Below are 27869 nucleotides of genomic sequence, written 5' to 3' on the forward strand. Positions count from 1 at the left end.
CATTTCCTTATATTTCTGCCTTCCTAATTTCAAATTTCTTCTTCATGGTTCTGTTCTATATTTTGCTTAAATTTGAGTCTCTTATACATCCATGTGTAGTGTCTGGTATGTTATAAGCACTTAGGAAAGTTCTATTGCATTAGGTTAAATAGAATTCTAGGCATTTGTGCAATAGACCATTTTTATTAGTGCCATATAGTTATACACAATATTCAAGTTAATTTTGACATGATTAAATATGCATGAAATGTAATTTGCTCCATTTTAGTTCTCTTTCCCTCTCTTACTCCCTCCCCCTGTTCACCTTCCTTTACTTACTGAATCTCCTTTTATTTATTTATAGTTTTTTAAGGTGGTGCTTTATAGCTATACATAAGGTGAAATTCAAGGTAATATATTCACATAAGTACATAACAGTAGACCTTTTGATGTGTCCCAATCTACATTAACATAGAATAGTCCTGACTTCTTCCAATCTATAATGTATGTTCTTCAAACCAACATTCAAAATAATAATTAGATTACAGAGCATAATTTTCTAATGCACGGGGCATTTTAATCAGCATTGCCCTTTTTCTTTCTTGTGATGTCATCAGGGTGCCTTGAACATGCAGCCTAATTTCACACAGAGCTCAGCCCTCTTTTCTTATCAACCTCTTGCAGTCTATGAAAGCCTCAGTGTGTCTCTGTCCTTTGCCACAAACATGAGGTTCAGTTTTCCTCTCATGGCCTTAGGCCTGGAGGTGGCTATGATTGTTTTATTTGGATTATTTGCAGAGTATGAGACGGATCATGGTATGATATACCAACCCAATACCACCCAGATAACAGAATCGGAGAGATTCTTCCAGTTATATCCTCGTGAGTAGGCAATTTACTTCATATTATTTGTTTTGGGGTTCTTTGAGTTCTCAGAATGTGAAATCTTTGAATACCATAATACTGTAAGCTCTTGAGCTCCTTGTAGAATATGGGACAGTTGCAAGTGCTGAGAGTATTGTGCCTTTCTCCTGGGGCACTTGATCTTCTTCTCTCCATGATTACGATGTTTGTTAGAATCTGTGTCTATTCAAGTGTCAGAACAAGAAGCTGAAAATTAAAATAATTGGTCAATTTTTGTGTTGCTTACCACTGCCAGATGACTGTCTTTGTCCCTTGAATTGGCTACTCTTTCCATAAATAATAAAAATATTAAACCCCCTCACTATGACTAGAAAGAGTTGAAGATAACTTTGTAGGAGAGAGAATGGAAACAAAATGGAGTGATAAGAAAGGGATTCTGGGCCCCAGGTAGAGTCCTAAGGTGTGAGAAAGGGTATTTAAGATGACAGAGGAAATTTCTGAAATTTAATTGAAGGGGATACACAAGGTTTTATAATATTTGAAAGAAAAGCATTTTGTTCCTTTGAGATGAAAAGGAAATTGTGAACACCTGACACATGATAAAAGCAGAATCCTTCTCTGGTAATAGTGACTGAGGAGAAATTGGGTTTCAAGCATGAAGGGGCAGGCTATGAAACAGTTAACAATGGTAGCTACACTTCACTCAGTGCTTATTATGAGCCATACATACTCATTAGCTTGCTGACCAGAAAGGGAAATTATAGTCATTATTACATAGATGGTTTATTTTTTAAATAAGGTTCAAGTAATTTAAATTTTAATTATTTAAATTGGTAGCAAAGCTTATTATAATTTATAGTGTGTTTAAGCTGTTTAAAAACAATACCTGTGTTTTCATTCCTATGTTTTCTGAAGGAATTAATAACATGGGGAGTCCCATGTAGAAATTAGGACCTAGAGTGACTTAGAAAAAATACAAAATTGAAAGTTAAGAGTATGTTAGGACCATAGGTCAGAGACTCAGATTGTAAATCTAGTTGCCCTTACACTGTGTAGATAACTAAGAGGGCTCTTGACTAAATAAACTTTATAATTTTCAGGTTAAAGAGCAATAGAAAAAAATCAGAATCATGCTCAACTCTGTATGCTTAGGTATATTTTATTTATTCATTCATTTATTCATTAGATAAATATATTAAGTATCAAATATGTGCTCTAGCAAATTTATTAAAAGAGAAAAGAAATACAGTACCTTAATTGTAAAACCCCACTGGCTAGAAAAGATAGCAAAAACATGAAATAAAATATAATAAGCAAAATGCCAAAAATACGATCTAAGATTGTTATTCAAATAAAATTATATTGAAACCTTAATAATTTTTGTCACACAAACTAAACTTTCTAAGTCCCAAGTCTAATCTCCTAAGTAACATTTTAATTCAGAATTTAAAATAAAAGATAATGCTAAGTGAAGCTAGACAATCCCAAAAAAAAAACAAATGCCAAATGTTTTCTCTGATATAAGGAGGCTGATTCATTGTGGGATAGGGAGAGGGAGCATGGGAGGAATAGATGAACTCTAGATAGGGCAGAGGGGTGGGAGGGGAAGGGAGCCAGTATGGGGTTATAAATGATGGTGGAATGTGATTGTCATTATTATCCAAAGTACATGTATGAAGACAGGAATTGGTGTGAATATACTTTGTATACAACCAGAGATATGAAAAATTGTGCTCTATATGTGTAATACAAATTGTAATGCATTTCATTGTAATATATTAATTTTAAAAAGACCAATGATAAAAAAAAGTTACCAAATTAAAGGGAAGTTACTAAAGATCTCAAGATCTGTCTTTCAGCATGTTTATGATAATGGATACTGTATTGCAAGCTTATAATTTACCAGGAGAATAAATTTGTAATCTTCTGACTATATACACTTACATATACTTGCAGTGGTAACTATGTAGAAGTCATGGACATGTTGATTAGCTTTATTATGATGATCATTTCACAATGTACATACATATCAAAATGTACAAGTTACACTTTAAATATATATAATGTTTATAATAATGTTTATATATCAATTATATCTTTAAACAGTTGTTTTACACATATATTCTAACAGTCACAACTCTATTACTCATAGGGAATATATAAATTCCTTCTTTTTATAATTTGTTAAGAAAATAGTTATTAAGTTCTTACTTCTTGTCAAGAATTTTTAAGGCTTTAGGTCCTAGGCAGTGACTAAAACAGGCAAAATAGGCAAAACCCATACTGTTATGAAGTATAGTTTCCATGGGGCAAAGGGGTATGTGTGTGTGTGTGTGTGTGTGTGTACGCACATGCAAGCATGCGCACACAATTGAAGGGTCATAAAATGCCCTGGCTGTAAATGAAACAGGATTAGGAAAACTAATGCAGCAGGACAGGGATGTCTTTTCAACCTTTCTCATCCAGGGTAATATGAGAGATCTAAGTCCTAATATTCTTGAGTGCAATTAATTAAATTGTCTCCTGTGCATCTGGAATGATACTCATATGAGAAAAAATGAATTTGCATGCACATTTAAATATGTAGATGTACACATTTATATGGTAGTAATATGCCACAAAGTAAAATTTTCACAAGGCAGCCTTCATCCATTCAAAATGCTGCTCATTTTCTCATCTATACACAATACTCTCTGCTGTGAGAGTGACTCCCAAGACCTAAAATCCTAGGTCATTCTAATATTTTAGCTCAGCTACATACACTATCCTTGTTTAACATATCTTGTAGAATAGTCTGAGAAACTACATGATTGTGGTTCAACATATATTTTTCCTACATTTGAAACAATTATACAAAGTTTATGTAACAGCATAAGTCATTGGAGAACAAATTGTTAATATTCATTATTAGAAAACAATGTTCAAGTCAAATCAGCAAACATTTCAGGTGACTACCTAGTGCCATGCAAGTGTTCCAAGTGCAGGGATTCAAGCATGGTGAGAAAGCTCCTTTTACGTCTTAAAAAATCCAATGTATTAAAATAGTTCTCAGTTGCAGGTTGACGAAAGTTTGGGTTTTTTTTTTTTTTTTTTTTTTTTGCAAATAGGTATAATTACTTATATTTTACTTGCTTTAAAGTGGATACCAGTTTGTTCTCCCCAACCCTGCCAACTTATATTCTGCTATGCTTCTTTGAATAGAAGAAAAGAAACAGTGTATGTGACCCTTGGATTTGTACACATTCCTATGCACAACTGTGGAAGTGTGATATAATCTGAATATCATGCTTCATGTTATGAATGACCTCTGAGATACTCACTTGAGAAGCTAGCTATGTCCTTTGGCTTCTGTGTACCTGCAAAAGTGTTGATCATTCTGTTGAGTCAAAGAATTTGACAAGAACTGAAGCCTGAGTTAATCTTTACTAACACATAAACAAAACAGAGAAAAATAGAGCTGAAAGAGAAGGCCCTTTGAGGATCCTTTACATCCTATTAGAAACTGCACAAATGTTGGGTCATTAGTATGTAAGGGACATTAAAACCATGTCAGTGATCTATTCATACTCTTGTTACACTAAAATCCCTTGGTATATTCATTCACTTTCAGTGGATCATGTACCTATGTGTAATTTTGCAATATTGTTCATTGTTGATTTGAAATCTATTGACTCACTGAGTTATACAGATCTTCCATGTGTTAACAAATTGCATTACAAAATGTCAAAAAAGTATTTGTTAATACCACCAACAATCTCACCAGAAAAGTATTTAGAAGTAAATAACAGAAACTTGATAAGCTTGTAGTGACAAATTTTTTTGAAATTCGAATTTTTTAAATACTCAGAAGATTTCATGGCAACAAATACTGTCAATTATTTTAAATGATTGGCAATTTCATTTTACCCATTTTGTAAAAAGTATCTGCAAAATACCCAAATCTGAAATCATTTTTTCCACATTTTCATTAGTATATTATAATAATACATAATAGTGAAATTTGTTGTTACATATTCATAAATAAAGATAACATAAAAGTGAAATTTGGTTAGTATTGGCCCCCAGTATTTCTCCTTCTCCTCCTCTCCTCCTTCCCCTGGTTCCTTTTCTCTACTGTACAGATCTCCCTTCAATTTTCATGAGATCCCCCATCTTTATTTCCTTTTTCCTCTCTAGCTTCCACATATGAGAAAAACACATAACTCTTGTCTTTCTGAGTTTGGCTTATTTAATTTATATGTCGATCTTTCTTTCAAGTAACAATGGAATTCCTTAGTAAAGATTCTCAATCAGCAGCACAATTCACAATAGTCAAGCTATGGAACCAACCTAGGTGCCCTTCAACAAAAGAATGGATAAAGAAAATATGGTGTATATATACACAGTGGAGTATTGCTCAGTCATTAAAAAAAGAATCACATTATGGCATTTGCCAGTAAATGGATGGAACTGGAGTCTATCATCCTGAGTCAGACTCAGAATGTCAAAGGTCAAATGTATTCCCTGATATGGGAAAACTAGTCCAAAATGAGGATGAAAAGAGCAAAAGAGAAAGGGAAAAGGGGACGGGGGATTCCATCAAAATAGAAGCAAGATCAATCGAGTACAGGAAGGGGATTGAGGGTTGAGGGGAGGGAAGAGGAACAAGATAAGAAAAGAACAGTGAAATGGATCAGACCTGACTTTCCTTTTTCCTTTATCTACTTTTAATGTTCCTATGTACATATATGAATATGTCACAGTAAATTGCACAGTCATGGAATATATATCCACAAGGCACTAAAGACACTAACTTAAAAAAAAACTAATAATAAATACCTGAAAGATCCATAGAATAAAAAAGAAAGGTAACAGGGGGAGGGGAAAGAAAAAGGGAGGGAAAGGGGAAGAATCAGGGACTGAATTAGAGCAAATTGTATTCCATGCTTTTACACTTATGTCAAAATGAATCCTATTGTTATGTATAACTTAAAACAACCAATAAAAAATGCTCATTCAGTGAAGAACTCAAATAAGCATAAAAGGACCTTTTTTTTTCTGTGATACCATTGCATTTCAGAAGGGCTATCTGTGTATTTTCATTTCACTATGCTGACTCACACAAAACAGTAAGAAGACATTTGTGGGAGGATTAGAATGAATACAATTGGTGATTTTTTTTTTTTTACTTCTTCATCAAGAAAATTCTTAAGTAAAACTTGCTTTTATTTTCCCTGCAAGTGTGTGGTGGAGACTAGCATGACTGCTATTTCAGTTTGGTGCTGCTCTTTTCATATCTGCCAAAGCCAAAGCAGTTTTACACACCATTGTTTTTCACCGTGTGGAAATATCAACACAGTGAATAAGGCAAACAACATCTCAGAACTATCATGAACATGGGAGTCGAAAGATACATGACACACAGACACAACACAGAGAATTTAAATGGATAAAAAGTCAAAATATTCAGTAGAAGGGCAATTTCGTTATAGAGGCAGTAATTAATTCAAATGATTATTTATAAGAATATTGTATATATCCGTATAATATTGTATCAATCAGTCTTGCATTTCTTTGGATGTTGTGGTAATATTGTGGTTTTTTGGAATGATGTACTTTCACTTAGGAGATAAGTGCTCAAGTGGTTTGGGACAAAATATCACCTTACTTTTAAACGGTTTAGAAGAAGAAGAGTGTGTGTGTGTGTGTGTGTGTGTGTGTGTGTACAGAAAGGAGAGAGAAAGCAAATATAGGAAATATTAATAACTGAAAAAGTGTAGGTGAAACATTCAGTGTGCATTGTACTGTCTTTTCTAAATATTTGAAATATGAGGGGGGAGGGAAGATATTACACTAAAGACACTCCTCTCATAATAAACAAGAGTTCAACTTGTACATTATTTGTAGAACTGCAAATTAGTACAGACACTACAGAAATCAGTATGAATGCTCCTCAAAAAAGTAGGAATGGTACCATATGACCCTGTTATACCACTTCTTGGTATTTTTCCAAAGAATTAATGTTAGCATACTATATAATACAAGCATACCCATGTTTATAGTAGTTATAGTAGCCCAGTTCACAATAGACAAATTATAAAACAAGCCTAGGTGTCCGTTAAAAGATGAATAGATAAAGAATATATGATATATTATATGAAATAAGCCAGACTCAGAAAATCAAGGGTCTTATTTTCTCTCAAGTGTGGAATTTAGGAAATAAGAGGAAAGGATCTCATTACATTAGAAAATAAAACAGCAGAAAAGAGGAAGGGGATCAAAAAGAAGGGAGGAAAGAGAAAGAGGAAATGCTCGGGAGTGAAATCAACCAAGTTTTGTTATGTCATGTACAAATATAATCACAATGAATCCCACTGTTATGTATAATTATAGCACACTAACTAAAAAATACATAGAAGGGCTGGGGTTTTGGCTAAGAGGTAGAGTGCTCACTTAGCATGTGTGAGGCACTGACACCACATTAAGTAAAATAAAGACATTGTGTCTACCTATAACTACAAAATTATATATATACACACACACACACACATATATATATATGCGTATATATATACATATATATGCATATATATGTATATATATATACGCATATATATGAGAATAGTAGAATAAAGGAAGGAGATGGGAAGGAGAAAGAAAAGAGAAAAAAATAAAGTACTGAGGAACAAAATTAATCAAATTATGTGCATTCATATGTCACCATGAAGCCCACTATTGTGTACAATTATAATATACCAATAGAAACTTTTTTTACAAAGGAAAAGATGACCTCAGAATGTTGAGGGCCACAGCCAAGTCAGGATGACGCATGGCATTTTTGCCAGAAGTAGTGGTTGAGAGGTGATGCCAGTGAGTTCTTGCTGAGTTCCTGTTGAGTTCCAGTTGAGCTCTTGGGGGGATTCCCAGAGAGTTCCCATTGGTTGGGGAAGTGCCAGAGGAGGGATATTTCCGGCTGCTGGTTCCTGGACGAGCTGAGCTGCGTGGTGTTTGGGAGGAGTTCCCGGGAGCGTGTGTGGAGCGTGCTGGTGGAGATCAGAAATAAAGTTTGTTCCTGCTTCAGTGGCTCGTGATTTGTGCCCAGCCAGACTGCAGCATCAGAATACAACCCTACTGACTCAAAAGACTGAGACTCACAGGGCCAAAATCCTATATGTACAGCAAACTTACTTTTGCCAGCCCCCAAGCCACTAAAATAAGAAAAAATAAAGTCAATGAGCCTCTAATTGGAAAGAAGCTTTGCCATTTTCACCAGAAGACCTACAAACACATTTTATGAATAAAAGCCTTATGGTCTCAATTAGAGAAATTTCCAGTGGTCCTCACCTGTGACCCCTTTATTCAGGGATAGCTAAGGCATTTCCTGAGAAGCTCCAAGTGCTGGGATTTTTGCACAAGCTATCTGATGATTCCTACCTGCAGACTTCCAATCACTTTCTCCTGAAAATGTCTCACTGAATATGCTACTTCTGTGGTTTGTTTGAATAAATGATAAATGAGAACACAGAGCAACAAAACAGACATATAAGCAAATTAAATGCAAGAAGAGGGATATGCAGAAAGGTGCCTAGAAGTCTTCCAGTTGTGAAGATGCTGTGTGTGGGTGGATAGAGACAATTTGTGCAGCAGGCATGTATCTGAAGCAGAAGGAAAAGAGAGCTTCATTTCATTGTGTTTGTTTGGGGTGGTAGGGGATTAGAACAATGTTATGTTTTAAGCATGTGGAGTTATTGGGGCTTGCCATACATCCTAGTGCAAGGTATATGTGGAAGTAAAATAGAAAAATTAGCAAAGTGAATTAAACTTTACTAATACAATGAAAGGGATGGTGCTGGTGAGAGTGGTGGTAGTGATGATGATGATGATAGTTGAGTCCTGGCCGGTTTGGTGTCCAAACTTAAATCCAAATCCTTTGTAGTAGCAAAGGATCATACATTTTAATTAATGATAAAACCAGTAATTAAAATGAAGCTTAATTATAATGAAGCTTAATTGCATTTTTTCTAGTCCTCAGAAGAACCACTAGTATACATGTTAAAAAGAAACACCTATGATGAAGTTTGGGTTTAAAGAGTTTAAGCAATTTGCCCAAGGTCAGATGGTTAGTAAAAGAAAAAGTCTAGTTGAATTCCAACCCCGGTTGTTTACCTCTAAACTTTGTGCTTTAACCACTCCACTACATTATATGGGCAGTGTTGTTTACCAGGTTGGAATTTAGGCAACATCTGTCTATAGATGTATTGTCCCCAATAGATTTTTTTTTTTTGGCTTTAAATGGGTTTTAGCCATTTGGTTTATTTTTTTTATTTTTTTTTAATTTTTATTGTTGGTTGTTCAAAACATTACATAGTTCTTGATATATCATATTTCACACTTTGATTCAAGTGGGTTATGATCTCCCATTTTTACCCCGTATACAGATTGCAGAATCACATCAGTTACACATCCATTGATTTTTAAAGTATTTTCTGAACTTCACAAACATCCATAGACTTTCAAAGGGCAAGAAGATATTCTTTGTGGGATAATGAATTTACTCAATAAAACAATATGAATGATTTCATTTTCCTTATTTTGAACAAATTATACTGTTCTAATCAATTGCTAAGGATACCCATAATAAACCACTTTGAGCTTAAAGCATTGCACGCGCGTGTGTATGTGTGTGTGTGTTGTGTGTGAATTTTCTACACAGGCAAAAAAAAGGTTTGATTATTTTATTTTTTAAGAGAGAGAGAGAGAATTTTTAATATTCATTTTTTAGTTTTTGATGGACACAACATCTTTATTTTTTTATTTTTATGTGGTGCTAAGGATCGAACCCAGAGCCCTGCGCATGCCAGGCGAGCGCTACCGCTTGAGCCACATCCTCAGCCCAGGTTTGACTATTTTAAAATGGCTAAATTATTGTGGCCTTCCTTAAGACTGATCCTGAATGTGACAGTTTACTTAATATGTAACAATACTAAACACAAAACTTTACCAAGTATACTGTATGCACCTGAATTTTACATGCTTATTCTGTATTTAGAATGTACTCTGTCCCCAGCACTGCAGACTCGAGGAGATAAAATAAATTCCAAGCCCTCTTGGAGACATATAAAGCAAGATTCATTTTACAAATGAGGAAACCAAGATTCGGGGAGATCCATTGATTATCCAAGGTCACATACAGCATTTAAAATTCAAATAGAGAATTGAATTATTATTTTTTATAGCACTAACATGAGTTGCACTTAGTTAAGGAGTGTGATACTTCCTTAAAATGTGAAGACACAATCATCTCAACCAGGGACATGAGAAGTCTAAGGACAATGTAGGATTCTCCACTAAGATTTTTCCACTTTTATATGTTGCAGTATCTCCATTTTCTATTTGCGATTTTCAGGAAAACATTTAGAATAAAAGCACTAGGGGGTGTGGACTCAGGAAGCAGTAAGCAATGGGAGAAGGGAGCAAGAGAAAACTAGACCCCTGGTTCCATACCCCTGTTATCCTCATTCAAAACTGTGAAACTTGCCATGTACCAGGCAGAGAGTCTCAGGTACATTGAGGCAGACTTTTCTCCTTCAGTGTAAAATGTTTAAAGAAAAGCAAAGTTGTATACCATTCTGAATCCTTATAAAAGCATGATATGACTTAGATGAAGGTTTCTCAACAGCAACACTGCTAGCATTTTGAACCTAATAGCTCCTTGTTGTGAGGGACTATCCTGGGCATTATAGGATATGTAGCAGCATCCCTAGTCTCCAGCCTCAGGACTTCAGCTTCCCCATCCCATCCACCCCCTCACATTGTGAGAACCACAGACATCTCCAGATTCTGCCAAGTATATCCAAAGTGCTAAAACTGTCCTCTGTTAAGAATAAATAATTTAGAAAAGTCTTGAAAATCTTCAAAACTTTTTGGAAAATCTTACCAATGTGAAGATCCCTAACTAAATCCTTCTTTCCTCTACAGAAACTAGAACAAAACTAAATTCGTGGCCTCTTCCTTGTCGGCTCACAAATTCTTAAAACAGGGGTAAATTATAATACAAATAATAGATGAGGTTTGTGTGCCCTCTTGTGGTGTAATTCAGTAACAAGCATTAGATGGGGGCCGGTGGACAAAAACAAAACATTTGCACAGTTAATACAGAAAACTCCCTCCCCTTATGGAAAATATCGGGTTTTCCATCACAGGGAGAAAGGGACAAACCTGAAGAGTAACTTCTCCTGATGTAACACAGTACAAAATTATATAAAAACAATTTTTAAAATTAGTTGGTTACTGCAAACTTTAAAATCAGTAAATTATAGAGAGAACAAGAATACTCTAAGAAATAAGAAAAGAATGTTTAGGAAAGCAACTTTGTGTAATGACAGTAACGGCGAAGTAAATGGGTAGTAGCAGAACCTTGAAACATAAAACTAAATCTTTATTTTTATAGGATCCTTATTTTTATTCCAGTCTTTTACAAGTAACTCACCTAACTTCTCTGGGCCTTAGGTTCCTAACATGAAAATCAAATTAAATAAATATTAGATGACACTTCAGACATCATATAATCCAAATCTTCCGTAGAAAAGGAGAAATGGAGTCCCAGAAAGGTTTAGTAAAATCATGGTTAATAAGAGTCATGCTTATTCTCTAAATTGCCCTCCAACTTAGTCTATTATATAAAGCACATATTTACATGTAAAAGTTAAATGGCAGCTATTTATAAAGAGAAATGAATATATATGGTCAACTATATTTCACAGGTTGGTTTTAGTTGACAGATGACCGTCAGTGGCTCAGGTGCAATCCCAGCTTTGGGGTTCCCTGGGTAAGTATGGGATGAGGGTCAATGCCATAATGATCAGCCCTGTGGGAGAAAGGTTTGGGCAGGAGAAGGACTCAGCTCCTCCACAGGAGACTCTGAGGCTGGGATTGTCTAACTTCGGGTGGTCTTCTCCTGAGACAAGGGAATGCTTGTGTGAATCAGTCATGAGGTACAGACCACCCTGGGGAAGAGCTGTGACCATGAGCAAAACAAGAGCATTTTCCAGAAAGAATTCAGAGTTTAGTGCTGTCATCTGGCAGCACTCTGAATAGCTGATGCAAATTGGAGGTATAAGAGCTTTGATTCTGAGAGGACGTCTCATTGTCTATCTAATACAGAAGGCTAGCCTGAATGGGGTACCCTGGTCTCCCACCCTCAGAAACACTGCTTCCTGAGCCTGTGATGGAGCAGAAGAGGAGCCAAACGGACACCCCTACATGCCTTGGGAGACCAAGCAGACCTTGGTCATCTTAATACTCCCACCATGCTTGATTAATGGAAAAATGCATGGAATCAGACCCGAATTCCAATCCTGACACCACCTTTTATGAAACTGATTGACTTCTTATCTCAGCTTCCTCTAGGACATATTTTCTATACATGTCTTTCCTGCTATCACTTCCACTTACACCTCCATGTACAATAATTACACTAATTCAACACCTAAAATTTTCTCCCTCTGGTTTCACATTTGCTTCCAATTTAATTATTTTTTGTTCACCTACTATACTGAACTAAAGGAATTGTCAATAGTCAACAATTTTCAGTGGCAAGTTTGGTGCAAAAGTATCGATTTGGGTCAGAGGGGAAGGTACCAGGGATTAAACTCAGGGGCACTTGAACACTGAGCCACTCCCCCAGCCCTATTTTGTATTTTACTTAGAGACAGGATCTCACCGAATTGATTTCACAATCTCACTGATTGAATTCACAATCCTCCTGCCTTATCCTCCACAGCTCCTGGGATTACAGACATTTGCTATGCGCCTGGCAAAAAAAAAATATATCAATTTTGCCTATCCAAACACATGTTTCAGTCAACTAAACTCTAGTTTCCTTGAGGGAATAGCCTATGTTTCACTATACCACATTTGACCATGTGTTTCATTTGCATAATATTTACTGTATGCAAATACTTCTACATAGGTTATACCACTTAGAGTAGCCCTGTGTTATAAGGTTTGTAGATGAAACACTGAAACTCATAGACAATAGGTGACTACTCAAGGTCACATAATCCTGAGATAGAATAGGGGAGCCTAAGCCCATGTTTCCAGAAACTAAGTCAAGTGCTCTTTCTTTAACAGGGCAGAGCTTTTATGTTTGTTTACAGCCTCATGGTTTTGTAAAGTGGTTTATAAATGTCTATAACAATATTTTCCAAATAGACTCAAATAATGATCCGGTAACACTTCCAGGGCTGGTACTATTATACCCATTTGGTAAATGGATACTCCTTATTTATTCGTTCGTCCATCAGACATTTATTGCTACTTCTGTTATATGCAAGGTATCTTCCCAAATTCAAGGAGAAAAAGATAAATATGTCCTAATCCCTTCAACCAAGAAACTCACAGTTTAAGTCACATATGTAATCCCACGTCTGTAATCCCAGCAACTCAGGAGGGTAATGCAGAAGGAACACAGGTTCAAGGTCAGCCTGGGAGACTTACCAAGATGCTATCTCATAATAAAAATTAAAAAGGGCTGGGGCTCTAGTTTAGTGGCAGAGAATGCTCCTGTGTTCAAACTTCAGTACTCCAAAAAAAATTTTTTTTGAAGAAGAAGATCATACTAAGTGAAATAAGTGAACCTCAGAAACTCAAGGATTGATTGTTTTCTCTCATGTGCAGAAGCTAGAGAGAGAAAGAAAACATAAAGGAATCTCACAAAAATAAAAAAGAGATCAGTAGAGTAAGGGAATTGAAAGAGGGAAGAGGAAAGAAAGGACATGGGTAAATGCTGGGGAACGAAATCTACCAAATTACGCTATCTGTGTATGAATATACCACAATGAATCACATTTACATACATAACTATAATGCACTAATTGGAGTAATAAAATAATTATAATAGAAGGAAGATAAGTATAGCAAGTGGATCGGGAAAAAAGAAGGAGAAAGGGAGGGAAAGGGAAGGTATTGGGAAATGAGATCGATCAAATTATTATTATGTGAACATAAAAATAAGGTATAATAAATCCCACTTTTTATTTTTCCATATTTTTAGTGTTGCACTATAATTATACACAATGGTGGTATTATATATAATTATAATATACCCATTAAAAATATTTTTTAAATAAGATTATAATCCAGTGTAGGAGATAAATACCTCATGGACTAGTTAACCATTGCAGTATAATGTATGCAAGATAAATGCTAATGCAACTTGGCAAACAATAAAACTGAGGTGTAGAAAGAAACTGTGTAAATGACAAGAAGAAATATTAATTTTTTCTGGAATATTGGGAAAGTCTTTCTAGAGGGTGTAATATTTATAGTGTGCTTTGGAAAGCTTTTCTTGGGTACAAAATCTCACACACACACACACAAAAAAAAAAACCTTGGAAAATCTTTAGGGAGAGAATGAAAATCACATTGGAATTATAGTTTGTAGTTTTCTAAGAAAAAATTCAAATTGTGCATAACTTGTCAAAGTCTTGTGGCTGGTAAGTAGCCAAGTTGGCCTTGGAACCGGCCTTTTGCATCCCATTTGATGCTCTCCTCTTGTAAGGTTTTATGTAAAGGTTGATTTAATAAGTGCTATGTACTACGATACAACATGTTCTTTGTACTCCCCTCATGAAGACTGTCCTCTGTTCTTTTTCAGTATTCCAAGATGTGCATGTAATGATATTTGTTGGGTTTGGCTTCCTCATGACCTTTCTGAAAAAATATGGCTTCAGCGGTGTGGGTATCAACCTATTTGTCGCTGCTCTGGGCCTCCAATGGGGCATTATTATACAAGGGATCCTGCACAGCCATGGAGAGAAAATTCAGATTGGAATCAAAAAGTGAGTATCTTGGCTATGGTCTAAATGTTTTTGCCTCCTCCCCACCAAATTCATCTGATGAAATCTGAACCCCTAAAGTGATAGTAGAAGGTGGGCTCTGTGGGAGGTGATTGGTTCAGGAGGGTAGAATTTCCATAAAGGTAGATGCCTTTAAAAAAGAAGCCCAAGGGCTGGGATTGTGGCTCAGTGGTAGAGCGCTCGCCTAGCACAGGCAGGACCCGGGTTTGATCCTCAGCACCACATAAAAATAAGGGCATTGTGTTGTGTCCATCTACACCTAAAAGTATAATAAATATATTTTTTAAAAAAAGAAGCCCAAGAGAAAATCTTCTCCCTTTCCATAATGTGAGGACACAGCTGGAAGTAACATCTATGAACCAGAAAGCAAGCCCTCACCAGACACTGAATCTGTCAGCATCTTGATCTTGTTCTTCTAAGCCTCCAGAATTATGAGAAATAAATTTCTGTTGCTTATACGTTACCCAATTTATGGTATTTCATTCTAGCAACCAAAGAATAGTAAGACAATCCTTTATTTTTCAACCACTGTGTTTTCAGATCAGTTGTTTCTCTGTTTGGTTCATTGTCACTCTGGCTCTAAATTATCTGGCAAATTGTCTCTTTAGGCAACAGAAGAGTATTGAAATCTGAGGGTCCAAATCAGTGTCTTGCTCTACTGAGCTGAGTCATCCATTCATGTCTATAACATCTCTGGTTTAAAATAAGAAATCCCCATTCATAAAAATAACTGTCCCTTTCATCTCAGCTATGAGTAACAAAAATCTGTCATTAGATTTTTTTTGAAGATTTTTTTTAGATGGAATTATGTATTCTTGTTGTGAGACTATCAATAATTGCTCTAGGAAATAATTCTGTTTTCAGATCAACAAAACTAAAGTACTCTAAATGAGATAAAGGAAAAAGTGAGTTAAAACAAAGAAAAGTGAGGGCAACTGAAGAGCACATGGGCGAAAGGAGGTGGGGGAGGAAGTGGCAGTAAGAGTGGTCCTGGGAGGAATGCAGGATGAATGGAGAGGGGCTTGTGCCCAGCAAGGGTGGTGCTGTAGCTCCACCTTAGGACTCACATACATTTTGTATGGACTACTTTTCAATTGATTCTTTCTTTCCCTCAGCATAATAAATGCAGACTTCAGTACAGCCACTGTTCTGATTTCTTTTGGAGCTGTCCTAGGAAAAACAAGTCCCATCCAAATGCTCATCATGACAATTTTAGAAATTGCTGCCTTTGCTGGCAATGAATATCTGGTTGGTGAGATATTTCAGGTAAGGATTAAAGTGTTTATACTTGGCTAGCTCTAGCCAAGAGCTCTGACCTCTGCAAGTATTGGGTAGCCTCTCTATTGCTGGGGCAAACCTCAATGACAGGTGACAGCACAGCAGTGACGATAGCCATGGCTTACTGAGTGATGTTGTAAACGAGGGTTTCTATACACCATCTCACCCCATCCTCACAACAGCGTAAGGCAATATAGTTGTTGTGACCATTTACACACAATAAAACTGATGACCAAGCCAGGCGCAGGGGCACACGCCTGTAATCCCAGGAGCTCAGGAGGCTGAGGAAGGAGGATCACAAGTTCAAAGCCTCTGCAAAAGCAAGGCACTAAACTCGCTTAGTGAGACCCTGTCTAAATAAAATACAAAATAGGCCTGGGATGAGGCTCAGTGGCCAAGTGCTCCTGAGTTCAACCTCTAGTACCCAAAAATAAAATAAAATGATTACCACAGATGCTAAATCCCACCTTTCTGGAATTGAAACTCACTGTTTTCTAACTCCGTGACTCTTTTTATTACACTTTGTTGCTTATCAAATGATTAACTCCTATTCATATTTCAAACATAAGAGAATAGCCTATAAAAAGCCTTATACAAGCTATTGTTAAGGTCTTGATCAAATTTCTTTCTCTCCATGAAAATTTCATTGATTTCCCCAAGGTTTAGAAACAGATTATTTTCTTATTTTGTTTGTACCTCTATTGAACATTTCATGCAATTTTAAATATTTGAATTTCCCAGGTATTGGTGATTCACTGAGAAACAAAATAGTTGAGGCTCCTGTCTTAATAGAACTTAAAATCTAGTGAAGGAGACAAAAATCAAACAAATAATTACACATCCATCCCACCTGCCACAGGCACAAGAAATAAGGAGTAGGGTGAGGGGACATAAGAAAGTACTTAATTTAGATTGTAGAGTCAAGGAGGGGCTTCTCTGAGGAAGTGACAGTTAAGCTGGACCTGAAGGGGAGGTGAGAGTTTCTCAAGTAACTTGTAGGGAGAAATGTACTATAAGCCAAGGTAACAGTAAGTACAGAGCCTCAAACTGGTATTGAGGAACCGAAGGGAAACCTCTAGTTAAAGCAAAGGGAGCAGGGCTCAGTGGTGCACACCTATTATCCCAGTGGCTCAGGAGGCTGAGACAGAAGGATCTTGATTTCAAAGCCAGTCTCAGCAATGGTGAAGCATTAAGCAACTTAGTGAGACCCTGTCTCTAAATAAAATACAAAATAGGGCTGGGGATGTGACTCAGTGGTTGAGTGCCCCTGAGTTCAACCCCCCCGGTACCCTAAAAAATAAAAATAAAGCAAGGGGAAAGGTTTGGCTGGTACAAATGAAGCCTCCAAGTTAAGAAAATCAGATTAATCAAAGACCCTGCAGACATTTGGTGGCTCCAGCAGGAGAAACAGAACTGTTTCTTTTGCCAAAAGTAACGTGGGCTTTTAAAGAGAGACACAGACTCATGTGATATTTGTAAAGTCCAAGTAGGATTAATTGCCGCCTCCTACTCTCCTGAAACCACCAAGTGAAGCTTAGGAAGGTTTCCCAACTGGGAAGGGACCCAGTGTTGTCTGGAGGCTGGAGGTTGACAGAAAGGTCAGAGGTGCTATGAGGACACCTGGAATCATTCCAGCCACGTATGGCTCTTCAGGGGAACGAGATCCATCCATGTCCAGTCAAAGATGGACACATCCAGAATAATCTTTTTACTTCCCCTCAACCCAATTTGAAAATCTTTAATTTGTATTTTTCTCCTGACTGAATAAATGCTGGAGCAACCAAGTCGGCGTGGCACTCTGCTTTGCTCTAGAGGCAGGAAATGCAGAAAACTGGGTCACACTGATGTCACGTCTCAAGAGGAAACTAAAACATGTTCTTTCAAGTCAGTCTGTCTCTCTCCCCCTACTATTAGTTTATTATATAACTAGTGTAACAGTCCTTTCATTGACATCCCTCCTGTAGTGAGTTTGGTTTCACCTCTATTTATGTGCATGCCATTTTTCCCCCTTAGGCCACTGATATTGGGGCATCAATGACCATCCACGCCTTTGGGGCCTACTTTGGCTTGGCTGTAGCAGGCATCTTATATCGATCTGGCCTGAGAAAGGGGCATAGGAATGAAGAGTCTACGTACTACTCGGACATGTTTGCAATGATTGGTGAGTGGGAATGAACTTGGCTGATTTTTGTCTTTTTGGTCAGGCATGCAGGAAAGTTACTTCAATATGATTGCAAAGATGCTTAAAAAGGAACCTCCTTTGAAGACGACTCTGTTTATGCTGCCTCAATGCTCCTCTTTTCTCCTAAATCTAGATAACTAAGCCTAAAATTAGAAACAATGTCAGTGACCTCAGCAAACTGCCTCCTTTGTATGGTCTTCCCCATTCAGAACTAATAGTCCTTCGTATGATTTGCAGGGACTATTTTTCTATGGATATTTTGGCCCAGCTTTAATTCAGCCATTGCAGAACCTGGAGAGGAACAGAATAGGGCCATCGTCAACACTTACTTCTCTCTTGCTGCCTGTGTGCTCACAGCGTTTGCCTTATCCAGCCTTGTCACACATGGAGGCAAGCTCAATATGGTGAGTGCCCTGTCAACCCCCGTGCAAATTTCACTCAGTGAAGCTCACAGTTGCTCCAATAAGTCAGTCATTCCTGCCTTACTGCTGAGCTACCAGGACAAACCACAAAACCACACACACCTTGGAGAATGTTTTAAAGAAAAGTAATAACGTTTATTCATTCATTCATCAAATGTGTACTCTGACAAATTCAGGTGTTCTCAAGAGATTTACAGTCTATAGGAAAGGTACTTGGTAAAAATCAAAGCTTTAAAGTATACTTCTTTCATAATAGACCTAACTGTTCCAAAGTTCTTAAAAAAAAAAAAAAACTTCTTTAAATACAAGACCTGTCAAAGAGTTAAAAAAAAAAAAAAGAATAACAATGGCATATGTTTATTGGATATTCCTGACCAAATATTCCTCTCAAAGAAATAACTACTAAATGCATTGTGGGATCCTGAATAGGATTCTGGAAAAGAAAAGGGCCTTAGTAGGAATAATAGTGAAAATCAAATAGGATCTTTAATTATTAACTCAGTGCTAATTTCATTTTTCTATAGTCATGTAAGATGTTAACACAAGGGAGATGAGTGAGGTATGTAAGGAAAATGCCTGCAGTATTTTTGCAACTTTAACGTGTATAGAACTAGTTCAAAAGAATATACTGTTGGGCTGGGGATGTAGCTCAAGTGGTAACGTGCTCGCCTGGCATGCTTGAGGTGCTGGGTTCGATCCTCAGCACCACATAAAATAAAGATGTTGTGTCAGCTGAAATCTGAAAAACAAATATTTTTTAAAATTCTCTCTCTTTCCCTCCTTTCCCTCTCTCTCTCTTTTCTCTCCCTCTAATATATATATATATATATATATATATATATATATATATATATATATATTTTTTAAATGCACCCTATCTGGTATTTTGAGCTTCTTGCTAGTGAAGCTAAAGAAAAAGTAGTGTAACATGGAACATGATGGCAGGTGGGTTCTTTGTCTTACGCATTTGAAGAATAAAATCCACAGACACAAGGATTAAAGCAAAGTAATAGGATTTATTAGAGTAATAGAAAGCAGAGCCCTCCAAAACAGGAGGAATCCCGATAGAGATGATAATGGGCAACCACTGTCTAGGAGTTTTTGTGGGCTTCATCTGTCCCTATGGTTGGTGGGATAGAGGACTCAGAAAGGATCAACTCTCTCTATTTTGTCTTCCTCAACAAATCTGAGGAGTGTAGTTTTTCAAGCCTTTATTAACATAAGGATGGGGGTGAGGTTTCGTTGGCAAAAGAGGTAGTGCTTTAGAGATTGTGTAGCTGGCCATTGCTAGGATTGGGAGTAGGAGTAACTAAGGAAGAGCTGTTGCAATTGAAGTTGTCAGCAGCAGTGACAGGGTGTTCCCCAGACCCAATGTCTCTTTCAGAATGTCAAGGTCTCATTCCCTCTTTCCCTTCTCCAAGGCCCTTATCCTATCTGCCTATGGATGGTCTACCTTCCTTCCTCATTAGCCTGGGGAGGAAAAGGGTATTAGAATTTATTTTTTAAAGCATGAATTAAGTCATGTAGTTCAATTCTTTACAAACCCTAAGCAATTAGAAACCAAGAGAAGAAAAAACATCACACATTTACAGCTCACTGTAAAACATACAGATAATCTTGGGGATATAGATCAGTGACAGAGCGCCGTCGTGTGCACAAATCCTAGCATTCAATCCCCAGTACCACCAAAACAAACAAACAAAAAAATACCCCTAACTTGGGAGGCTGAGGCAGGAGTATCACAAGTTCAAGGACATACTCAGCAACTAAGAGAAATCCTAAGCAACTTAGTGAGCCCTGTCTCAAAATTGTAAAATATAATAAATAAATAAAAATGCCTGAGGATGTGGTTCTGTGGTTAGGCATTCCTAAATCAATTCCCAGTACCAAATAAATAAATAAATAAATGTCCGGATAATCTCTTTTCCTCGGGCAAATGACTAGATTGTGGTTTAGGAGGAATCCTAATAAGGAGAAACTGATTCCCCTCTCTGCATCCCCAAATGTTCTCAATACAGTGTTACTTGCAAATGCTGTTGTCTTTCCAATGTAATGTGTACATTTCCATGTTTCTACAATGAATATTGAATGTTTGAATATTGGCACATTGCAGCCACAGTACTCTTTTGGATTGAGATAAACACAGATGTTTTCCAAAATCTGCATAAATAGGCAAAACACTGCTAGAATATTTGCTTTACACTCTATGTACCCTATCTCCCTCTACAAATTATTTTGGTTTTCTCACATCCCTCCCACCTCTGGTCCCCTCTGCTACCAAAGGACCCTGGAAAGATCAAATGTAGAAGACTTAAGAAAAAGTCTGTAGTTACCTCTTTTATTTTTAACATGAATCATGTTATTTTTGTGGTTTCTGTTTTAATCTTTTACACATATGATTCTCTCAATTAATATTAATATATATATATGTATATATATACACACACACATACACACGCATATATATGAATGTATGTATCAGTATCCCTTGCAGCTGAAGACTGTGTCTGTGAGCACTGAACTCCACATTTCTGTAGTCCTTCTGAACCCTCCCTCATTCCGCTCACTCACTCACGATTCTCCACACAGGTACACATTCAGAATGCTACCCTCGCAGGAGGAGTTGCTGTGGGCACTTGTGCAGACATGGATATTAGCCCATATGTGGCTATGATCATTGGAAGCATTGCAGGAGTTGTCTCCGTGCTTGGATACAAGTTCCTGACTGTAAGTATGGCAGATATTCTAAGCCAAATCTGGAATCTGTGTTGTTATCTTCTCTTATCCCATCAGCAGAGAAAAGGCACAAAGTTTCCTTTCATAAGTACCTTTCCTTGCCTGGAGGATGTTTGCCATCCTTTCAGAAATACCACCCACATTTCAGGTGTCCAGTGGTTCTATTCTTTCCTGACCTCTCTGTGGCAGCTGGAGAAAGTCTGACATCAGTTACTTATAATTTAGTATGAATTTAATGTCAGGTGCTTGTGTGTGATTTTCCTCCACAGAATTTCCACTGTGTTATTGTTGTTGTTGTTGATTTTGTATAACTAAGGATTCTAGACTCCTTTAGGGTGTCATCAGAAAGTGAGAAGGAGTAGGATCTAAAATCACTCCCATTCCAACCCATCCACTAAAGATGGAAATGGTGGTTTTGCCACCAATATCCTCAAATTATTTGACATTGGTGGATTTCAGACATGGATAGAGAACCAAATTATAGAGAAGATTTCTTTTTCTGAGGCAGGGGAGGAAATGGGAAAGATGTAGATCAGAGAAAGTAGCAGATATGTAGGAAAAAGAACTTTAGAAATCTAATGTACAGCACGAGTGATACAGAATTTAAAATGTACTGTATGCAAAATTCGTGGTAAATGAGTGGTTTTTAGTTCTCATGCCACAAAAAAAAAGGGGGATAACTATGGAGATGTTAATTCACTTCACAATAGTAACTTTTTTACTGTTCATATGTATTCCATAACATTATGCCGTGTATTTTAAAGGTACACAATAAAAATTAATTTATAAAATCTTTATTCTGCATGGTTATTTCATATGTAACATATCTAGCAAAATAATAAGCCTTTCTCCTTTTATAATCATAGCCTTGTTTTGCTGCTAAATTGAGGATCCATGATACCTGCGGGGTGCACAACCTGCACGGCTTACCTGGCGTGATAGGAGGCCTTGCAAGCATTGTGGCCATAGTCATGGGAAAATCTAAAAAGTGAGTCAAAGAATGGCTTGTTCTCTTCCTGGTACTATCTTGTTTTCTCCCCTTCTTTGAGATATCCTTTAATGGGAGAACAAGGTTGTTTGGGGGATTTTGTTTGGGTTGGATTTGGTTGGTTGGTTGGCTTTTGTTTTTCTAGTATTTCAGGCCCAAATCTGTATTGTTTCTACCGAATTCAAAGAGACACAAATGAGAGAACAAAATTGTATTGAAAGATGCAACTTAACAAATTATTCATGCCCTTTTTAAAAAATTAATGATGTTCATTTAAATTTCTCTGCCATAGACAACTGTCATCAGACAGATTAGGCAATATGATAAGCACAATTGGATCGCAGTAGGCTTACTCTTTTGGGGGGGTCCCACCAAAATGGAGGAGAGGCACATGTGGTGAGTTGAAACAGTCACTTCCAGGAAATTTACACAACCAAGGATGAGTTAGCCTAATTTTGGATCTAGCAAATCTGGAAGGCAATGTGTGGCCCCAACACTGCTACCAACAAGTTATGTGACTTTTAACATGTTGCTCAACCTCTCTGGTTCCCCATTTCCTCCTCTATAAAATAAGAAGACGGGACTATTTCATCTCTAAAATCCCTTCTAGCTCTAACAGACTTAGATTCACCCCAAAGGGGGCATAAATGTTTATTTAAATGGCCAGAGGGAAAATAGCAGTCAAGCCCAGAATGGAAATGATACTAAAGGCTATCATTGCCACATTTAGGCAACAAGACTGGAATAATTTGATATGATCACTCAGAAAGTAAGTAAAGAAGCAGAATTCTCAGTTTTAAAAGCCAGTTTTGCCAGGTATGGTAGCCCATGCCTGTAATCCCAGTGGCTCAGGAAGCTGAGTCAGGAGAGTCACAAATTCAAGTCCAGTCTCAGCAACTTAGAATGACCCTAAACAACTCAGTGAGACTTTGTCTCTATATAAAATATAAAAAAGGGCAGCGGATGTGGCTCAGTGGTTAAGCACCCCTGGGTTCAATCCCCAGTACCAAAAAATAAATAAAATAAAATAAAAATATAAAAGCCAGTTGAAGCATGAAGAAAAAGTGAACATGTATCTAGAAATGTCTCAGGATAACTACTGACTAGAGTTGCATAATTGGAAAAGAAAACAAAATCTCTTCGATTTTAGCAAATTAAAATTTAACCCTATTGAGATAAGCAATAAGTGTTTTAAAATTTAATCATATTTTTTTCTGAGTAAAAACTGTACTTCCAAATTTACACATATAGTTGACCCTTTTCATCTACATATTATTTTTAATCCCTTCTGAAATTTGAAAGACAACCCCCAAATATTCACTCTTTCGCTTCATTTCTCTCCAATACCTAACAAGCTATTGAGAATGAACATGAAAATATTTTCTTGCAAATCAAGCATGATAAAAGCATGTGCCAATGAGCTCAACTCCTAAGTGTTACAATGTGTACACACGGTGTAAAAACATTAGAAGCTGCCTTCTGATTGGGAATTCTTGATCATCATGCCCAGACCTGTAACACAGATGTAATAAAACAAGTCTACCGGCTCTTGAGAGCTGGGCCTCACTGGGTGGCCAAACATTGGGTTAGTCTCGTGGTTAAGGGTTTAGACTTTGCTTATACAGGTTTAGTAATATCTTCTTCATTTATTTATGGAGGAGGGGGGACAATGGCAAAGGAATTGAAAGGAGCAAGCCTTGAAGGCTCATGTACCTGGCTAAAAGTCACATTTAAAATAAAAACTTTCCTGAGAGACAAGACAATCACAAGTGTCCATTTGGAATATTAAAATTCAAATCAGGTTTTGGTGTGTGAAGAACAAAGGGAAGTTAAGATTCTTAAGAGACATTTTTGCAGATGATGGCAGCCTAACTCCAATGATGTTATTAATTTTGTTTAATTAATTGTTTTCCATACCTATTTGATAAAAGAATAATTTTCATCAAAAATACCTTTTAGCTCTGTAAATGATCTTAGCAAATTCCTGTAAAATTAGCACATAAATTAGAAAGAAGGAAATCAAATAAATAATATGTATTAAATATTCAACTTCACTAGTGATCAGAGAGATGCAAATTAAAACAAGTTACCAGTTTTTTCACAAATCAAGTTGATAAAGAATACATGAATAATAATATTGAAAGGTGGTCAAAGAAGAGAAATGGAGATATAAACTATACACTTATCTGTTTGGAAAAATCCATTAAATATATATATATTTGATAATATCATTTTTAAAATAGATTTTATTTTATGAAAATATTTGGACAAGTTTGAGATCACATTCAGAGGAGGATATGTTCTTACAACATTTTGAAAATATGAAACACTGGGAGGAAACTAAATATCAGCCTATGGAACTATAATTATAGGCCTTTATGCAGTAATATGCTGTAGCAATTCAAATTATGATCCTGCTCTATATTGGATAACATGAAAGGATATTTCAGACATTTAATGGGAAAATCAGTGCTATATACATTTTTATTTTATTATTTTATTTATTTGTTTTTGGCACTGAAGATTGAAGCCAGGGGCACTTAACCACTGAGCCCCATCCCCAAATTTTTTATTTTTATACAGGATCTCACTAAGTTTTTTGAGGCTGGCTTTGAATTTGTGATCCTCCTGCCTCAGCTTCCCAAGCCATTGAAAATACAGGCATGTGCCGCTACACCAGGACTGATATATTTTTTTTTAATTCGTTATATTTTTATTCTGATAGGGTTTGAGGAACATTAAATGTCTTCTTTTCCTTTTTATTCATTTGTGGTTTCTAATATTTAGATTGATATATTGTTACTTGTACAATTTTTTATGTAGAAGAAAATTTTTTAAACTTTCAAATAAAGAGGAAAAAAATGAGTTTAGTGTTTTCTTTTCCTTGGATCATGAAGCTGAAACACCAATAAACTCTCATTTTCCAGTTGTTTGTTTTCCTGCAATTACTCATATCATCTTTCAACAACTCTATTAATTGCTTTCTATGAGAGAGGCCCAGGAGATGCCCACATTCCTAATTCCTTTGTCACTCATATAACAGCCTGAAGCATTTCAGTCACCTTTTATCACATTCTCTGTTCCCAAAATTATAAGGTATTTTTTCACTAATTTTATTTTGAGGTAACTACTTATAAGATCACAGATATTTATTTAAGTATCTTCAATGAGTTCTCTCACATATGCTAAAATTAGCATTCTTTAGCCTTTTAATAGATTTTCTAATTCTGTTATAAGTTTCTTTAGAGTATGATGAAGAAATAGTTGCTTTTTTATATGTTAATTGCTGTCTAGAAGAGAAGCTGACACAGAGCTAGTACTTAATAAATATTTATTGAATAAATTAAATCAGGGATCAATTTTTGAGAGTGCTAAACTCTTTCTAGGGAAGACCTTCTTATCATTCCTGAAGATGCATCAAAAGATGATTCTTAAGTTTATTTAAGAATTTTCTACCACTACTCAAAAGTCTCAAAGAAATTAAAAGTACAAAAGAAAAATATTGGTCTGTTTGCTGGCGTGTAATTCTGGACTCTGTCCTGAAGATGGCAGGATCCCCCACTGTCAGCAGGTGAGATTCCTTGGCTGGTATCCAGGAAAAACAAAATTCTTTTGTTTGTCTTCTTAGGTCTACCATAGCCATGCAAGCAGCTGCCTTGGGTTCTTCCGTTGGAACAGCAATTGTTGGAGGTATTCTTACAGGTGAGTAAAAAAGTCAGTACTTCCCTGTACCCTATGGTCTCTGGATAATAGCTGGTTAATAAGCAAGTCAAATGGTAAATTCAGAGTATTCTACGCTTCTGGCTGTAAAATAATTATGTCAGTTTAAGGAGGTGATTTTGTAACAGTGTTTTAATTACTATTTCCTCTTCAGCCTCACAATATGATTTATTTTCCCTTTACCTTCACAGGTTTAATTCTAAAGATACCTTTCTGGGAACAGCCATCTGACCAGAATTGCTATGATGATTCTGTTTATTGGGAGGTACTGTACAGAATCCTAAACAATGTAGTTGGGAAATGTGGTACACAACCTTAATTCCAGCAACTCAGGAGGCTGAGGCAGGAGCATTGCAAATTCAAGACCAGCCTCAGCAATTTAGCAAGACCATCAGCAACTTAGTGAAACCATGTCTCAAAATTTAAAAAAAAAATAATACAATAAAAAAGACTGGGGATATAACTTAGTGGTTAGTGCCCCTGGGTTCAATCCCCAGTATCAAAAAATAAAAATTAAAAGAAAAAGAATGTAAATGATAGCTCTACTAGTAAAAAGTTTTGCTCATCTTAAGCATACATGCCTGTGTGGCATCCATAAGATGAAAATGGATGATATCCCTGTTTAGACAAAAATAGAGACTGTACATCCAACCAGATAAAATCAGAATTTATGAGTTTTTTCCAAAGCAGAAACTTATGAAGAAAAGACAAAATTTAGTTGACAAGTGTCTTGTCACTCCTCTGATAACAATTAAAAAGAGCTACTTATAAAAAGAAATAAGTCCTGAGCAAGAGTGTGAGACATTATTCCAAAGGTAAAAGTAGGCAGAAGCAAATGGAATGTGTAAAGTTGAAGACCTTGAGTGAGTACACATCAACAGGTTTTATAATAACAAAATCAGCTTCTTCCTATTCTCCACTTTCTGCCTATTTACTCCATTGACATTTTGTTCTACTGTTTCTTATAAAACTCAAGTGAGATAGATGTTTGCGTTTTTCAGCAGGACTTCCAGGGAGAAGAGGCTTGGGAAAGGAGGAAGTGTAATCAAAGTGGATGAGATAAATAGTTTTGTTCTTAAATTTTTTCCTCAACTCCAACTTATTCCCAGATCTTTCTAACTTCAGATAATAATTAAGAAAATACCATTGTTTCAATATTCAACGTCTGTCAGACCCAGTGAAAGAATCTTGTTTTCTTTAAAGGTCCCTCCAGAGAAAGAATATGACAGACACTTCCAACTCCACAACCTGCTGGAACCTGAAGCCTAATACCATTGCTGTGCTCCAGCTTTCTTTTCTATCACATACAGTCAAGGTTAAATAAAGAAAAAGGCAGCATGTGAAGAGAATATGGACCAGAGTGGATCGATGCTAATCCCCAAATAGCCAATGTAAAAATGTCTGTATATCTGATGCTGTCTCTTGATTTTAGAATGATTGCTTAATTGAAGGGATATGGCTCATAAAACAGATGGTCAATGCTTTCTATCCAGAACTTAGAATGCTTTTGCCAGTAAGTAGGTTCAGAATGACAATTGATGTATGTTCTTGAATTTTTCCCAAAGAAGTAGGTTACATAGAAATCAACACTTCTTAGTCATGTCAGACTTTTAATGTAAATACAATTGATATAATTCCTTCAATCCTTATGATTATAAAAGGGAAGCCAATGAAACAACAATAAGTACAAGGAATCTACATTAGAAAAATGAAAGAAGTGCTTGTAAATATGCAGTGATATTATTGTTTTGGGTAGTGTTTGTTATTTTAATAGATCACATTAGTAATATTATATCTTGAATATTTTTAATTCCTTTAGCAAATTTAGTATTTTCAGAAAGAGTTCAAATGCTATATTATCA

The 27869-nt window shown here is 36.3% G+C and overlaps 1 protein-coding gene across 1 annotated transcript; it reads left to right on the forward strand.

Moving 5' to 3' along the window:
• The first annotated feature begins 697 nt into the window (after positions 1–697).
• Positions 698–27869, forward strand: Rhag (Rh associated glycoprotein). The gene is made up of 10 exons (XM_027938236.2): positions 698–861; positions 14480–14663; positions 15797–15947; positions 17973–18120; positions 18379–18545; positions 21153–21290; positions 22166–22287; positions 25916–25989; positions 26199–26272; positions 27211–27869. The coding sequence occupies exons 1-10, from the start codon at positions 705–707 to the stop codon at positions 27274–27276; spliced, it is 1281 nt and encodes a 426-aa protein (XP_027794037.1). The 5' UTR covers positions 698–704; the 3' UTR covers positions 27277–27869.

Source organism: Marmota flaviventris, chromosome 6, assembly GCF_047511675.1.
Source record: "Marmota flaviventris isolate mMarFla1 chromosome 6, mMarFla1.hap1, whole genome shotgun sequence".
Classification (NCBI taxonomy): domain Eukaryota; kingdom Metazoa; phylum Chordata; class Mammalia; order Rodentia; family Sciuridae; genus Marmota; species Marmota flaviventris.